This window comes from Melopsittacus undulatus, chromosome 6 (genome assembly GCF_012275295.1).
Source record: "Melopsittacus undulatus isolate bMelUnd1 chromosome 6, bMelUnd1.mat.Z, whole genome shotgun sequence".
Taxonomy (NCBI): domain Eukaryota; kingdom Metazoa; phylum Chordata; class Aves; order Psittaciformes; family Psittaculidae; genus Melopsittacus; species Melopsittacus undulatus.
Window position 1 is genome coordinate 85776939 of NC_047532.1, and position 18705 is coordinate 85795643.

An 18705-nucleotide genomic window follows, 5' to 3' on the forward strand; every position below is an offset into this window, starting at 1 on the left:
TCTTCAAATGGCATATAACAAAGTGGTCCATAGCTGGTTTGGAAAGGACAACAGTTATTTTCCAAGCATTTGGTTGTGTTAAGGCCCACTCCTACATCACAAGGAATTAAGGTTTGTCCTTCTCTGTGACGGCATGCTTTAAAGAAAAAGAAATAATACGTAAGACCTCTATTCTGGGAGCAATGTTCAGAGTGAAGTCAGCATTTTGATGTCCCTAGTATGTTTTTATAAGATAAATCTGCCTGAAAAAAAAAGTACCATTGATTTTCATGTATGCTCTTACCCCAAAACTATTATTTATATTAAATTTAACAGGAAAGCTCAAATGTCCTTCACAATCTTCTGTAGTTTGCTTTTCTTCTTACACAACATTTACAAAACCCAATCTAACCATCATTGTACAGCTTTTTTGTATTTAGGTTTGCAAAATCAGTGGGAAAGACAAACCATTTTCTGACAGGACTGTTTAATTAAAAAAGAAAACAAATTTAAGATTTTTTTATTATTATTTTTTTAAGGTTCCAGCAAGCATAGGATACATTGCAGCAAACCATCTCTGTTCGGCACTAATCGCATGTTTCTACAGGCACCTGAAAATCATCTTGTAGGAACAAATGCCCAAGATATTTAATCAGTTACTGATGGTCTTAAACCTGTCATCCTGTATAGCAGATGGTTTTTCACTCTCCCTGCCTTTGCCTTTACCACTTGGGTGGTGTGGCTGGAGCACCTGTTGGTGAAGCCCAGGGCAAAAAACATCATTGAGTACTTCAGCCTTCCCCGTGTCCCAAGTAATCACATCTCCTGTTTCCTTCTGCAGAGGGCACACATTTTCCCCTCATCATCCTTTCATCTGTAGAAGCTTTTGCTGTTGCCCTTGACATTCCTGGCAGATTTAATTCTATCAGGGCTTCAGCTTTGCTAACCTGATCCCTGGCTGGACAATTTCTCTATACCCTTCCAGGGCTACCTGTCTTTGTTTCACCCTCTGTAGGTTTCCCTTCTGCGCTGCAGTTTGTCTAGGAGATCCTCGTTTATCCATGCAGGCCTCCTAGTATTCTTTCCCACGACCTCCTTTGTTGGTATGCATCACTCTTGAGCTCAGAGGCAATCCTTGAATATTAACCGGCTTTCAAGCCCCTTGTCCCTTACCAGGGCTTTATCCCATGGTACTCTACCACACAGACCCCTTAAGAGACCGAAGTCTGCTCTCCTGAAGTCCAGTTTGGACAGCTTGCTATGCACCCTCCTTACCACCCTGAAGATCTTGAACTCCACCGTTATCTCCGCTTCTCCTTTCTATCTGTCTGTGATCCAATTACAGATCTTGCAATTTCTGTACATGCCAAACCCTTTCTCTATTGAAGATCTCTTTCTTATTGATATTAGCAAATCAGCATTGCATTTTCTGTCTCAATTCTATGAAATGATGTGGTTCTTGGCATTTAACTTCAGTAGTCCAGTCTAAGCTAACAGCACTGAAGCCTTCCCTAGCCAACAGAAGTGGGAGAGACGGCATCATGGTGCAGAATCCTTCTCTCATTTAGGATGTGCCAAATTGCTCTTTTTGTCCTATGTGCATATGGGAAGACTAGAGAAGTAGTTTAGATCAAAGGGGGACCCTACACCGAACTGTCCAACATTTCTAGTGCAATCACATCACTGACAAATACGGGATTTGTAGAAGGGTAGTAAAGCAGCAGAAGCAAATTTAATTGCTCCAAAGGACCATGTAACTATACCATTTTGAAGAGATCTAGTGTGTTTTACAGTACCAGATTGGGGGTTTTAAATACATTAAATGCTGCCAGGTAGGAGTGGAAGGGTGAACTAGAAGCAAGACAGAAGAAAGGGAAAGGGACAAGAGAAACAATGCTCCTATGATGAAGTGACACTTACTCTTTGGGCTGAAGAATCTTAAGAAAGGCTCAAATGGACGTTTCAGCACGGTAAGTACACTGGGTGGCACTTCACTGTTTTCTAACACATGCTGAGGTGGTGGTGCAAAGCCTGAAAGCTCATAATGATTAGCTCATTACCATCAAAATATCCATAATTAATTAAACGCAATGACATTTTCATACTGATTATCTTTCATTATGAAGGCATTTATACTCATTATAAATCATGACTACAGAAGGCTAGCAAGGTTAAGCATAGATGTCTTTTTGTTGCATTCACTTCTATTACTTGAAATTGCTTCATGAACCACAATGAGTAAAGAACTAAAGCTATGAAACTTTAATTAAAGAAGCCATTCAGATAGAAACTGTCAAAGTAAAAAGCCTTACTGTTCACATACAAGTTGCAGGTTACATGAAAACCATATTGTATCTATAGAGATTTTTCTAATGTAGGAAAGCAGAGATTTTTAGCCTTTGCTTTAAAGATTATTCCCCAACTGAAACACAAAACATTGGGAAACATAGCTTTATCAGATACAGCCAAACATGCTTCTATACCAACATCTTCTTTCAGACAGCAATCTACAACACTTAGGTAAAACATCCCTGAATATAGAGGTACCGGAGTATTTTCCCAAACCCTGGTAATTTGTGGCTCTGGGATGTCTCAATTGCCTTTTATTTTTACTCTACTTGAAGAAAAAATAAATGGCCTCAGTAAACCTTGCTGCCTCACTATCTCTTTTTCATTAAGCCAAAAGTGCAAATCACAGTGGGACTCCACTGGTAATCAACCACTGCACAATGAGGGACAAAGAAACCAAGAAATCCAGTATTCCTATTTGCTTGCTGTTTTTTCCTCTCGGTGAGAAACTTACACCATCACAACTTTAATAGATTTCAGTGATGGAGTTTAGTGAAAGGCATTTCATGGTTTTATAGCTCCTGCAAACAGAAGAGAGATCATGGCCTAACTAAAAACTAAAGGTATTGAACAACTTCAGTCTTTTGGATTATTCTTCAGCTAGCAGCATCAGGAGCATGAATTCTCTGTCCTGGGGCACAAACTGCCTCTGCTGTGCCATACAAAACTCCCTTGGGGGAAAAGAAAAAGGCATCAGAATAGGAAGAATTTAATGTATGTCAAATAGAGAATGTGAAACTTGGTATAACAGAAATGTGACCAACAAAGTTCACACTAACAGTTATGTCACAGTCCCCCTGCAGTCAAGACAGAAAGAAAACTTTAAAGATTTTGTAATGATTTCTCAGGAAGTTCATAGGATGAGGTATCCCACAGTCAGTTAGGTAAGAATCATGTGAAAATATTACCATGGTGGTCCTGCACATGACTGATACAAGCCCCACACACAGGTTTGATGGGACACTGCCAATCAGCATCAGCTGCACCACATACTTATAAATCACATTTATAGCTACATTAGAGCTCACACATAAACACACCCCATGAAAATGTTTTGCTTTGCAGCAACCAAGAGCCTTTCACCACGATCTGAAAAGGTAGTCTCTGAAGTCTGGTTTCTCAATACATAAAGGATCAAATGCAAGCTTAATGTGTGGGCTGATCCTCTCTTTACACACACATCAGATGACCAAATTTAGCTTCTGGTGTGAATGCAAGTTATCAGTCCAAAATCTTTGCTAAGTCTTTCAATCCACCTGCTGCAGTAAGCAAATGCATCAAAACCCAACAGATGAAAACAACACCCTTAACAGTATGAAGGGGTAAAATCCAGATGAACCTATAATCAAAGGTAAAATAAAAGGAAGATACACTGCCAGGGATCAAAAAAAGCAGCATGTTTCTCATACCAAAGAGGGAAACAGACAATGCAGTTGGGAAAAAGAAAACCATGCTTTGCTGTATTTAAGTGTCAGGACTGATCAATCCCATCTGGAGTAATTAACTGTCTAATATTTTTTGGTATTTTCCAATCATTACCAAAAGAACAATACTGTGAACTTCTTGCTACTAAAATTAGTTGCTGCTTCTGTGAAGATGCATTTCTCCTTGAATACTCACCTGAACTGATGCTACAAAGGAGTATCAGCACCATATAGCTCCACGCTAGATGGGTGCAAATCAGCAGCATTACTGCAAGAAACCCAACAGTTTCATAATGAGCTTATGCATTACAAAATGATTGCTCTGAACTTCTTACTCATGGTTTAGATCACGCCAGCAGAGTGCTGTACAAAGCAGGACTCCCTTTCTTTTGCACTAAGGAGACCAAACAGAGTTAAATCTTTTTTTTTTTTTGCAAAAAGTGTTTTTAAAGAAATTACTCTTAAAGAGCTTAAAGGAAACATCAAGTTAGGAGAGAGCAGCCAAAAAATCATCTCTCTGAAATGTCCAAGAGACAGACACCTGCACCCTAAAAAGATCAATTTCAGCTAAACATTTTAATTCAGGTTTTATTAACAGAATCACAATTGAAGAACTAAACATTATTAGAAGCTTACAATTGTAGTTTAGCTCATTGAAATAACAATTAGAGATCAGAACATATGTGATTGCCTAGATAAAACAGTTTATAAAGGTGGGTCAAAATTATATTATGGATAAAAACTTTTAGAAATCCCCAGTATATGCACCATAATTTAACAGCAGGTTTAAGCTGGGTTTTTACTTTACTTCCTATCAACCCCCAAAGATTGCTTTGCCAGATGCTATATTCCACTTTGCCTGCTGCTCCTGTTGTTACCTCTAAGATCTTCTTTTTATTATTACCATGTGTATTTAGTTAAGGCAATTTAAACCTAGAGGTTATTTTGCTAGTATCGGTGAAGGAGAACAACCCCACTTTCTGAAGTGCTACACCAGGAAAAAGATGACATTTTACTCAGGTATTAGTCTTTAAGGGGTCTGATTCCTCTCACTCCTGCTAAATGTGGAAAGCTTTCCTGACATTAGAAGGTACCTGTTCTCCAAAGCAAGATACAGACACGTTCTGCCCCGCAGAGCAACTTTACTTTGGTAGGTAAATGTGAAATGATTTCTTAAGAGGACAGAAATCACGTTTGCCAAGATACCTATTAACATCTAATGCCACACAGGACAACACCTCATGGGAGAAATAAAACAAGGGAGATAAAGAGACAATCCCAGTTTTATCTATTATGTACTACTTTTGCTGTCGTCTCTGCTACTGTTTGAACAGGAAGACTACAGCTACCCAGAATACTACAACTACAGACTTGTTTCACACAACGTGGAATCAAAGCTCATCACAATGAGCTCTCTGTTACTATGGTGCAGCTCAGAATCAACAGTACATATGTAATAAATGCATCAACAGAAGGACCAGAAAAAAGCTGCAGAGTTTGAAATAAATCAGTCCCCCAACCTTTCCAAGACACTTAAGTCTTTTAATCTTTTAATTCACAAAATTAAAACCAAGTTTATGCTATTACCAATCACATTTCAGTGTGCAAACACTACATAGTTGTGCAGGCCAGGCAGCAGATAACTCAGGGCATCAAAATACACTCACTCCTCAGAACAAGATTTGGTTAAGAGATCTTAAGTTGGCTTCCCAATAATTTATTAAACATGAATTAATCAGGTAATGGGATCACCCCATGGGTTCACCAAATATCTGCACACCCTAACACAAAGCTTTAATATTTCCATTCCTTTCCTTGAGGCTCTGTGCAGACTAGGAACAAGGTTTTACAAATACAGAAACCTAAAGTAAACTCAGATGCCCTATTTCTAGAACTGCCTAGAGCAATTCTGTTTCAGAAAGGAAGTATTCTGTAAGAGCCATCTGATCTGATAAGAAACCTTGACAAAAAGCTATGGTTTTGCTATGCATTCACTATATATTCACATGTAAATGTTGTGGTTGTTTTTTTCTCTGAATAGTGAGTTTAAAGGGTGATTCCTTTTAACATAATTTGCATGCAGCATTAAGCAACAATGAAGTGTCCTCAATTTGTTTCTTTCTATATGCAGACTAGACACAGCCACTCTCAACAGCACCGGTAAGAAGATACTTAGAAATGTGCCTCATACACAACAAACATTCTTCATTTTCTGCAGCATATGATTTCATATGCAATTAAGATCTTCTGTATTGTTTCCTCTCATGGAACACTGCATATAGTGTGATGTATTTCTGATACACAAGTACAGGACTTTTCAGACTGCCAAGACTCCAGGAAAATTGGCCCCCACACTGACCACTCAATTGATTTTATTACCTTTTGAAGTGGTTGCTCGCCTTGTTTTAACTCTAGTCTATGCCCAAGATTCAGTCTAAATCCACTACCCAAAACCAGAAACCACATTAAGTAACCCAAATCTCCCTGAATTATTCTGTTACACCCTTTCTGCAGCAGAGTTGAGTTCTTGGTCCTTTATACAGACTATGGTAATGGAGAACTTTGCAGATCAAACTGGAATCTATTCAGAACACAATTCTGAAGAACTAACCCCACTGCTCATAACATAGGTAAAGCTGACTTACACTGTCAAGGCATTAAAAGTTCCAGTCACCCTAACTACTATAGATGTGAACACAGATGGAATAGACATTGACTAGCATGTAAAATAGTAGGAAAACCAAAATACTGATCTTTAAAGTACCCACGAAAACCAGCATCAGGATCTCCCCTCATCAGGTATTTCACTACAAATCTTACTATTTCTGGAAATATATGAAATCTTTAAAAATACACCGGACAACAAAATTTGAGATCCACCATTCCTTTTGTAGATTAATATCAAATACCACTTACCATATTTATAGATCAGGGTTCCTGAAGTGACTGAAGAACTCTTACTGGAACCTAATTAATCTATTGCCTTTTAATGTCAACACTGGAGGGTTCTGCAGGGAAACATACTATAGTTCATGAAAACAAGTTAGCTTTCACCGTAAGTCCTCCCACAAAGAACGCATAGTCTGTGCTCAGTGTCATACAGTGCTCAATATTGCTTCTGGATTCTTGAAAACAAGCATGGTGTGCAGTACTTAATATTATAGGCACAAATGGCTGAAAAAGCTGATACAGAGCTAAGTAATTTAAATAGTTTCTGTATTCAAGAAACTAAACTTAGCTGCTTCTTGAGCTCATGAATGCTCATAGATTTTTATCTATACTCCAAAGAAGCTGTATACAAAGATTATTTCTTTTCCCCCTTGCTAAGGTTTTATACCAACTCTGAAAAAACTTCCCACCTTCATTAACAAACCCACATTTAGTACAGAAAGAAAACACAAACTTCCTATTTTGTAAGTATTTGTTAATTTATAGGCTTTGAGCTTAACCCTATTGAATTTAGACTTTGGCATCATCCACAAATACCTCTCACTCTTTTGAAAGTACTTTATTTTAAAAATAATTTTAATTCATTAGACCATACTTTATAAGTTACCAATAGGATGAACCTGAACTTCAGCATCAGACATTTGTTGCACTTTCAAGTTTTGTAACAACATGACTTTTCAAAATAAGATTGTACATTTAGATTCACAGTTTAATTTGTTGAAATTTAATAACATTTAAAACCACTGCAATATGAATAGAAAGGGATACATGTTAAGCACACAAATACTGAAGGTCATAACCCCAAAATGCACTTGAAAATGGAATGCAGCTAATGAATCAGACTAGTTTAGTAACTTCACATTTTAACCTAGTTAGCACCTTAGTGAACTCAACCACTGAATGTGAGAAATACAGCGCACGCAGTGTGACAACTCAACAGATACTGTACCATTTCATCATGAGATTGTGTTTTCTTGAGCTTTATGTGCCATAGTTCTGAAAACTGGTAATATTTTAAAAGCCTTCTGAAATGTGTAAATAAACAATGGCTGCCATTAAAGTAGAAATAAAGAAATACTTTTTTTCTACTTTCTGTAAGTTGAGATTTTAAAAGCAATCATTTATAAGGATTGCATCAACATCAGTTAGCAGAGGAAGATCAAACTTTATTGAAACTGCTTGCATACAAAATATATTGCACTATAACCAAACAAATGTCAACATAAAATCCGATCTGTTGTAGCTAATATGTACAGAGAATATTGCCCAAGAGCAGTTACATTACAAGGTCAATCTACCTTGGTTAATTATCTACAGTATTTTAAACCAAACAGCTTACAGATGATGTGTGCAAGGTACCAATTTCTGTTTTCAAATACTATACATTCCCAAAATAAATAACTAGAAATCAACATTAATGTTTGGCAATACTTTTTAAGACATTTTTATATTTGTTAATTCGTGTGCAGTTCGTTGCCATTTTTAGTATGCTCACCTGTATGCAAGGAAAAAAAAGAATGAAAAAAGCAAAGAAATAAAACTCACAAAATACATCAGATCAAGTTTGTACAAGTCTGTACATAAACAGCGGCTCTCCTTCTGGAGCAATCTGAACAAAAATGGATTAAAATGAAGGTCCTTATACAGTTTTGCTCAGTAAGTTAACGTATGATCCGAAATAAAAGAAAGCACAGCTTCCCCCACCACTTCCCAGGTGTACAACTGTACTTTGGATCAAATACCACGACACCTTAGAATGGGCTGGTAATTCAGACCTTGTACCTCAAAATATGGATGTTTTTTCTACCTCCAGTATCTCCAACTCCTCTATCTGTACTTCCCAGGGCATTACACGTGGTCATTTTCTTCTTACCTCTCCTGAGATGGCCCCTGAACTAAAATAAGCAATGCAAAAAATTTTGGGAGGATGAGAAACATCAGTGCTTTAAACTGGTCATCTGGCCAAACAGCAGGCACACATTACTAGCTTGTGGACACGTTACACTTGTTCCCTCAGTAACAATGAGTTTTCTCTTTTTTTTAAGTTTTCCACAAAGGAAAGGGTTTTTTTTTTAATTATTTTTTATTAAAAAAAAGAAGAAAAAAAGCTCCTGTACTGCCTACAAAGGAAAAAAATTACAACCCTTTTTCAATAACACTATTTGCCAAATCTTCAGTGCAAAATAAATCTCCTATTCTTATAACTGCCTAACTCAATGGTTATGTAAGGAAAAATTATGGAAAGCATGCACTTGTCTATAAAGTACTAACGTCTGACAAGGAGATTGCTACATATATTTTACATTTAGTGTTACCAACTCATCTTCCCTGATTTCTGCATCCAAATATAATATTCCTACCTGCCAAGATATAAAAAAGGCACAGATCATACAACTTTTTTGCTAATGAAAATGACAATTGTTACATCACACATATTTCAGGGTCCACTAAAATATTGAAAAAGGTGGACCAGAATGTGAACTGACACAGGACATAAAACGACATAGCATTTCATGAAGAACTTGTAAGTTAGATTGAAAACAGAAGCCAATTTGATTACTGCAAACACTATTTATTCTGAAAATTGAAATTGAGCAGTGAATTTGACCCGATGTGTTAAAACAGTACAACTGAACAGAAAATTTACCAATGCACAGCTCAGTATTTTTAAAACAAACAAAAAAGAATGTTTCATTGTTTGAACTGCAATATGTACTTGAAAGCGATTTTCAGAAATTCAGATATTTTTATGCAAATATTTGAATAACTTCTTATTCTGAAAAGAACTGCATACTGCTGATGTTAAAAAAGGCTAACAAAGAACATATGTTCATTTCATGCCCTGCGCCATCTTGCCTACTATTTGTCTTTGGCCTAACAAGTTTCTCTAACATGGAATAGGAATTACTGAAACAGTATAGGAAATATGACTTCAGGATTCTGCAGTTTAGGGGACGCCATTCACCAGCGGCTGTTGACCATCTGCGCTGTCCGTTTTCTCTTTCTTCTGATTACGTTCTTTACCCGTGCGCAGCCGACTACCTTCATTGGAGGTATTCTGTAATGTTTTAGTGTGGACACTCCTTTCATTATTGCAGTCAATTCTGATCTGGAACAAGTTAGAGTTATATAAAGCCCCCTCTTCCTTTCATCTACCCCTTCTGCGTTTGTTACCTGAGCAGCCTGGGAGCAGCACTATACATTAGTCAAAAGGCATAAATAGTAGTGCACTCTTACAGCTGTGTTGAATGGATCCAGCTGAAACGCAGTGCATCAATTCTTCTCTGCTCAAAACTGTCACATACTTCACTTAAAAAAACCAAAAAAGTTCCTGTCTACCTTGCTTTGGGAGCTAAAATTTTTTCCCAGTTCATCTATGGCAAGATGAAGAATTAACAGCAGATGAACTTGTTACTTTTCCTATAAATTTTTCAAGGGAGACAAAACCCCCACAAAAATGTCAAAAAACCCCAAAAACACCAAAAACCCCAAAACCAAAATTGTAGAAAAGCTGCCATTAAACAATACTAACACCCCCCCCAAAAAAAGTAAAACTGCTCAGCCACCTTATGAATCTGAAATTTAATCCACCCCAAAAAACCCCTGCAGCCTTTTTAAAGTGGTCGTAAAAAAATTCAAAAGAGTATTTTGAAAGCCAAATTTTTCTGTTTGGAAAGAGGACTAAGCCTTAATTCCCTATTCTCCACTGTCTACCACAAACTGAAGTTCATTACTGATTAGCTATAAATGTTGTGTGACCATAAGAATTTTCTTTTGGCATATTAATTGTTTGCATTTCAAATGCATATTCAGATACTGCACCTTCAGGCTCAGCACTCCCACTTGGAAAATTAAGCATTTGGTCACTTGTTCCATTTTTTTATCCCCTCCTTTCTTTAACAGGCTTTCTAAAACCAAATCAAAAGTCATCTCCACCTCCCTTTGGAACCACGACTCCCAGTACCATGCAGAAGGTAAGAGCTTACAGCTACTCATTATTTCTTCCTCCCAACATAACTCATCCTCTGCAGTAAAAAAATGGTAGGTCTGTACACATTATCAACAAAGCAAGAACAGTTTCTATGTGGGAAAACTTTAAATATATACATAAAATATCAGTCTGAATAAACATATGCAGCAAAACAAAAAAATACTTGAAGTATCTTCATAAAAGGCCATAAAATATTTAAGCCTATAAAATATTTCAACGTATGACTTAAACATATTCTCAACATGCTTTTAACTTACTTTCTAGACTGCATAGCCTTCGCTTGCAAAGGTTTCATTTAGTAGCAAAGCTAATTTCTGAAGTTTAATCTTTCTTACTCTTCAGATTCTGGCTATAACATACTTCCACTTCATATAAAGGATTAAGAATTCTCCTTCCTCAGGTATACAGGCAACATCAAAATACAAAACACAAAGAAATAAAAGCTAAAACCAAAAAGCTAGTAAGAACAAAGACTGAAATCAAACTGGCTAGTAAATCCTTAGGACTTCATCTGAGTTCTAAACCAAAGAGCTAAGCTAACAACACAACACTGCATCTTTACAGAGTTTGATATTCTGAAATTCCTACATATAAGTTACAAAAATGACACAGAACTCTTGTAGATCTGATCAGGGAATTAGGGAACAAGTAACCACAAGGCTACTGTGTCAGCTAGGTCTATGAACATTCTAATGTCAGCATAGAACGCATGCATTTTTAAATACTGCAGATATCCAGTAAGAGAAGAATTACCTCAAGAGATCCATCTGCTGTTCTCCCTTTTCCATCTCTGGAGTTACGCTGACGATTATCTGTTCGTGACTGTTCATCATTTCCTGTAAGAAGAATTAACTTACTAAGTTGCTTGACAAGGGCGTAGCACAAGCATAATATGGAATTACTTTAAAATTTTCATGCTAAGGAGCATTAAATATTCTTAACATAACAGTTCTGAAACAATGGGCTAAGAATCATTACAAAAATACTCTCAGGTGTAATGGAAGTAGACAAATTCAAGTGTTTAAAATCACCACAGTGTAAAAGAGACTACCTACTGACCTCTCAAAATCATTAACCACAGAAAAGAACAGTCAATTTCAGTAAGGTTCAACATTTCCTAACAGTTTCTTTGCTCTCCCAGTTCCACATTACCTTTCTTTATTTTAGAAAAGGTCTTAGTGAAAAAAACATTCCAAGAAACAAGCAGAGTGGTAGACAAGCTGAGCAAGTAAGTGTAATAAATTTTCACATTATGTATGTCTTTAGCTTACTTCTCCCATCTTACTTTTGCATGGTACTTTCCACTGAACACAAATTACAACCTTATGCAATCCTGTTGCATGAAAATCAAATATAAGATGATGGGAATATAGACAGATGAACTAATAAGACATTAGAAAAAGGTTTTATATGTCCACTGACAAACTAGAACTCAGTTTCCTGACCTCTGTGTGTGATGGCACAGCCCACAAACTTGAGACAAGGTGCATATTAAGAAAGCAAAAGATTAAGAGTGCTATCCAAATTTACATTTTGAGGAGTGGCTTTACATAATCTATGAAGAGACACTGGTATGGAATGCCTCATCAGCAATTCTGCATGACACCAAACTGTGTGAAGTTGTTTGATACACAGAAGGTCAGGGCCACTAATCACAAGGACCTCAACAAGCTGAAGAAATGGGTTGATGGAAGACTCAACTTTAAAGATGAATCCCAAATCCCATACCTTCAACAAGATAACTCCAGGCAACAGCACACACTGAGGACTGACTGTATGCAGTAGTTCCACACAAAAGGAGCTGTCCTGGTGGACAACTTGAGTAAGGTAAGAGCATGCTGTTGCAACGATGACAGCCAACTAATGGATTGTGTTAGAGTGCGGCCAGAAGGTCAAAAGAAGGGGTTATCTCCCTCAGCTAACGTTCAACACATCTGAAACTAAATACTCAATTTAAGAAATTGACAAAGTGGTGAGAAATCAAAGCAGCCACTGGGACAGAGCAGATGACCAAACAGAAGTGATTTTCTGTAAGGATCCCAACACTGACCTCTTCTTCAAAATGAGGTCTACATTTACCTTTAAATCCTCCGCGCCCCCTCCCTCCTTGTCCTCTTGCACCACCTCCACGTCTCCGTCCATCTCCTCTACGAAGGTAGTTGTCTCGCTCTTCTTCTACTGGGGCTGCTGACCAATCGCTAAGTTCATCTCTGTGATCAGATTCTGTTTCAGAAGCATTTGATGCTTCAGAATTAGTTCCTATCAAGAGGACAAAAAAATCCAAACATGCCAGTGTAGCTTAGCATGAAAATATTAAATTGAAAAAAAGTATGTATTTCAAAAAACTACTTTTTTCATTGAGAGTTTTTGTGCCTCCCAACCTCTATAACACAGATAATACAGAAATTTGTGTAATAGATGTAACTTCAAAAAATCAAGACAGATATAAGAAGTGTGTTGAAAATAATTTTGCCATAAGTTCATAGTTACTTTGTTATTATCCTATCATTATTGACATGTATTAAGTCTTGTAAAGCATAAGTCTAACAGCCTAGACTTAGTCATATTTCTAAAACCTATTCTGAATATAACCTGTCCTGTCTGCCCTCACAATTCCTCTATCAAAAGACAAAAAATCCATCATGAAACAGGCTCTAACACACTACAAAAGCAGAAAACAAAGTCAGAATGCTAGAAATGTAACAAATCCAAAGTAATTGGCCATTACAGTTTTTCCAGTTAATAGATCACCTTTGCTGATAAAAACCGTCTTTTCCCAAATTCATGCTCCCCCCCAACTGTTATTAGCCAGGTGAGCTCTCATCTTCTAAAAATAGCAAAATGGCTTCAGCACAAAGACAATTTTATTATGTAGCTGTCTTATTAAGCTCATGCCTCAGGCCTTTCAGTCAGGACAAACACCAGCTGATCTACGTTATAGACAGCAGTAATAGATTGCTCTGAAGAAGCACAATCCTGAAAGCTATTCATTAATGAATTATACAGGGTTTAAAAGAGGAACACTATTTCAGTGACTATGCTCTTCCAGTAAAAACATACAAGTTCATTTTAATGTGAGAAACATAGCTTTCCTGCACATAGAGCTACACAGTATCACTTACATTTACATTAAGATAGCCTCTTATAGGCTCAATTGAAAACTGTAGCTTTATAATTAAGAACTGTTCAAACCAGAGAGAAATCCTTGCCTTAAAAGATTATAATGCAGAAGACACAAGCATGCTGTAAGAGACAGGAACTGCATGGTAATAAGCACAGATTACATATAAGCACTACGTTTTACTACCGAATGTTATTTGTAGCATAAATCTCTACATAATCTTCATATATTAATACTCAAATCAACTACCAAGCCTTGCACAGTCCACTGACTGTTATCTACTGCTGTTGTTTCATGTGGGCACCAGCAATACTGTCAGGAGCAGTCAGAAGAATTGCTACAGAGGCCTGGGAATGGTGACAAGGGACTCAAGAACAGGCATTTTCTCATCAATCCTGCTCAAAGGGTAGGGGTTTGAAAAGGCCACACAAATCTGGTGAATCATGGAATGGTTACAGGTCTGGTGCCACAACCAGGGGTTCACCTACTTAGACTGTGGGACTTTGAGAAACCTGGCCCCGACGAAAAAAACTTGAGGTGACTGATGAGAAGCTCAATATGAGCATTTGGAACTTGCCCTGGGTTCAGCAGTAGCATTCATTTTTCTCCTTCTTAGCTGGTGCAGGGCTGTGTTTTTGACTTTCAGGCTGAGAACAACTCTGCTAACACCAATGTTTTTAGTTTTTGCTAAGTAAAGTTTACTCTGACCAAGGTGAGCTTTAAAGGTTCTTTCCAACCCAAATCATTCTCTTATTCAATATTAACTGAACTTGTTTTAACAGCTCCGTTTCCAAGTTCAGTCTTCTTTCAAGAAATCAAAAGTCCAACAGGCTGCTTTTAAAACTGTCAGTGTACTTCCAGTTACCTACCTGAAGCATAACCTGGACCACGTCTGCTATGCCCCCTGTTTCTGTAAGGTCGACTACCACGTCCAAGTCCTGGACCATCATCAGCCATGTACCCTTTTTCCTTATCTGTACGATTTGGTAGTGGCCTAGAAGTAGCTCCAATCTGTCGAAGCTGCTCATCAATTTGCAATCTTTCCAAACGCAGCTGGTCCACTTCCTACACAAACACAAGCATAGCGAGTCATGTGTAACCACTGCTTAATCATTTAAATGTGCAGACATGCAGTTCTCAAAGAGCACTTATATGTTGCAATGATCTACTTAATACATCAGGAGCTTGGCTTTGAGAATAATCAGTTTACCAAAAAAACCCAACAACAAACCACAACAACCCACAACTTTCAAATGTTCAAATGTTTTCCTACCACTGTAACTGGCAAAGCTGCCAAGTTTAGGTTTGTTTATAATATATCTATCGAAAACATCACTTATATTTCAGGAGATCCAGTTAACTAGACTTCAGTATTAAGTTTATTAAATTTTTAGCCTTAAGTTAAACATTCTTTAACCAGATAAATGAGCACACCTTTATTTCTGAAGACAGTAATATCATCCATTTACAGCATTCCATCCATGGCATAATTTAAACTTCCTAGATTCCAACATAAGCTTCTTAGATTGTTGCACGCAACAAATATCAAAGTTATTAAACAATTAAGATGTAGTACTGCTGTTTAATAAAAAGGGCTAGAGGCTACACTGCTGTTAAAATCTACTAAATTATAATGAATAATATAATGAGTAATACTAGTGATGTGAGGAAGCATAGAGAGCAAAGTGCTTTAATTCTGCCATAGAAGAACAGCCAGCACACAAAATTGTTCCCACTCACAACCACTAAAGGAAATAAACACAACCAACAATTATTCAGTTACACATATTCAGAGAGTACTCCTCTCAGTTTGAGATGCTGTCAAGCTAACCCCAAAAAGTGGCAACCAGTACTTTTTTTTCTCGTTAGCTATTGATGGAATTTTCAATGGGATGTTGGAAGGGACCTCTTGAGGTCACATAGTCCAGCCAGGACTTTGACAAGATCCCATGGCACTCAGGGATGCATCTCATCAGGCCCTGCTGGTGCATATCCCTTCTTGGATTTTTAACCTAAATGTTCCCTAACTCAATCCTTTAGGAAGTATATCTTCATTAGTCCAGACCCTCCCATGGATTTAAGGGGATCGCTATTCTGTAGGATAAATATTAGCAATTAAAAAAGTGAAGGACAAGGTACTGAATGCCATTCCTTATGACCAAGTTCCCTACTCCATTCAGCAGCAGGCCCACATTTTCTCTAATTTCTCTTTTGCTGCCAATATACCTGCAGAAGCCTTTCCTGTTGCCCTTCAAATCCCTTGCCATATTCAACTCCAGATGGACTTTGACTTTCCCAGACTAACCCCTGCAAGTTCAGACTGTCTTTATGTTTCTCCCAGGTCACCTGTCCTTACTTCCACTCCTTGTATGATTCCTTTTTATATATGAATTTTGCTACAAGCTCCTTGTTCTTCTATGTAGACCTCCTGTTACTTTTGTGTGACTGCATGCGTATCAAGATGTACTATTCTTGAACTTGGGAGGTGGCATTCCTTTAGATACCAGCTAGCTCTCCTGGGCCTGTTTTCTTTCCAGGAATGCATGTCATATGATTCTTCCAAGCAGATCCCTGAACAGGCCAGTCTACTTCCCTGAAGTCTGGGGCTGTGATCCTGGTATTAGTTTTTCTCTTCCTCTCAGAATCTCACTACATTAAGAGTTGCTCCAGCCAAGTCTGCTTTATTCTTTCACAGAAAAAAAGAAAACCCCACCAATTTGATATTGATGCCTTATTCTGTATCTTTTACAACAAGATTCTTTAATAAACTTTGCTTGGAGTCAGTTCCACTTCCTGCCAGTGAGCTGGAGAACATGATTCTGAAACTGAACCACAGGGCAACAGGCCACTGAGATGATTAACACTCTGTGTGTGTATATATGCTAAGTGAGAATAGAATGTCAAGATAAAAACCTCTGAAATCATAATCTATTCTCCAGTTGTTATACAGACTGATGAACACCGTTATATCTGCCCTTCTGTTCAGAAAGGTTACAAGGACAATACTAAGACAAAGTGATCCTAATTGACAATGAAATGAAAAACAAAAAAAAAAAAAAAACAAAACATGCTGGGCTATTAAGCACTTTCCACTCATGCCATTGCCCATCTAACTACTGACTCATATGCAAGTACTCATTTAAGGCAGCTGAAAAAGTTAGACCAGAAATATCTTCTGAAATAATAATGAGCATGCAAGAAAGGTGCTTGATATTCAGTAACTATTTTCATGTGGTCCATGTGGGCCTCCACTACCCGATAGCTGCAGAGCGGCTTTATATCTTCTCCAAAACACTGATAAATCCAAGGACGTTGCAAGCAGGATTAAAAGGTATAGTTACTGAGCAGGAAACAGAAGTAATTTCTTCTTCTAGCTGCTCTGACATCTGTTGTGAAAAGTTTCCTTTAGCTATGTACAGAAAGTTTAGCAGTCTAAAAAATACAATTATAGCTACTGCACAGGCAGGACATGGATCAAGTTAATGGTCTGGAGGTTTCAAATAAAATGAAAGAATATATTTAAAAGAACTCCAAGTAGTCCCTACTATTAGCATCTGGCCCTGCCATCAAAGACTGGATACCTGGCCATAATAACTAATCAAAAGTAACTGTAAGCAATAATGTGGAATATCTTCTGCTCCCTACACAAAAAGACAAGTAATGCTGACTACTGGAGAAGTGACAAAGCCAAGAGGCAAACACAGCTTATAAAGCTGAATTGCCTCTAAAACATCCACAAGTATGAAATATCAATTAACTACAGAAAAAGAAATTTAGGGTTTTCAAATAAAATACCCACTATACACAAGATACCTGCATAGAACACTGCTTGCTTTGCAGTTGCGTGAGAACTTAACTATTCCTTGTATAGACAGTTGTCAGCAGTTTTAGATATATTTATTTTTTCATATTCCATTTCACATCCTGATAAAAGCTGTGTTTCCCCCCATACTGCACATAAATTATTCTTTTATTAAAAGGTGACTTCCACAAGAAGCCTTTTACAGTGAAAACCTGCTGAGGCCCAAACAGATTTTGGTCATCATCTTGTTACCATATTAAGCATTGATAGAAAAAGTTCAGTGGCAAAGAAGTATCATTTTCCTCACCTTTAAATAATTAAGATGATAATCCAGAAGAACAGTTGCATTAGTGATGCTATCCTTGGTTCCCACAAACACAAATGGTACCATTCCCTAAAACACAGCAACAGCAGCCTTATGGTTATTAAGCATCAAGTATAGATGAGAATCTAACATTACTATAAAACTTGAAAACAATTTTTACAACACAGATAAGCATAAATTAAAATAAATGAGGCAGCAGTATATTTAAATTTCAATGTTGGCTCGATCATGTAAATTAATTCCTTTTATGCAAAGACCTTTTTTTAAATACGAAAACTTAGATCATATGCATTACACTGCCAACAATTCTAACAAATTTTAAGAGTCAATACAAAAGAATTCACGTTTCCTCCCTTCAAAATTAATACCACCTTTGTTGGTCACACTTTTGCACTCTCACACCAGATTCTTTCAATCTACATCAGTAAAGAAACCTTTCTTTAAAAAAGCAAAATCAAATTCATACCAATCCTTCCTGAAAATATCTCAATTTGTAAAAGGCAAACAAAAAATTACTCAAGAAAGAGTTAGTACTTCAGGTAACAATTACTAAGTTACATTTCTTTTACTTTTCAAGCATTTTGTACAGCTAGAAAGTCTAATGCTCAAAATTGACACCTGGAGAAAAAAAAAATCTAGACTTAGATGGGCAAAGCATGCCAAGATACATACCTAAGAGGGCCCCTCTAAGTGCAGAAAACAACTTAAACAGATACAAGGATAATTTCCAAACCAAAACTCCTAACACTAAAATAGGTCTGCGCA

The 18705-nt window shown here is 37.2% G+C and overlaps 1 protein-coding gene across 2 annotated transcripts in view; it reads right to left on the reverse strand.

Annotated features, from left to right (window-relative positions):
* Positions 1-7070: 7070 nt before the first annotated feature.
* The window catches only part of FMR1 (fragile X messenger ribonucleoprotein 1), a 30076-nt gene continuing 18441 nt past the window's right edge, over positions 7071-18705 (reverse strand). Inside the window, exons 11-15 of one of the 2 annotated variants that reach the window (XM_005146861.3) lie at positions 17923-18009; positions 14683-14878; positions 12772-12951; positions 11446-11528; positions 7071-9759 (exon numbers count right to left, since the gene is read on the reverse strand). In XM_005146861.3, coding sequence (XP_005146918.1) covers positions 9649-9759; positions 11446-11528; positions 12772-12951; positions 14683-14878; positions 17923-18009 — 657 coding nt within the window. In that variant the 3' untranslated portion in view covers positions 7071-9648. Of the gene's footprint in view, positions 9811-11445; positions 11529-12771; positions 12952-14682; positions 14879-17922; positions 18010-18705 lie in introns of both variants that reach the window. The other variant, XM_005146860.3, reaches the window with a different exon arrangement.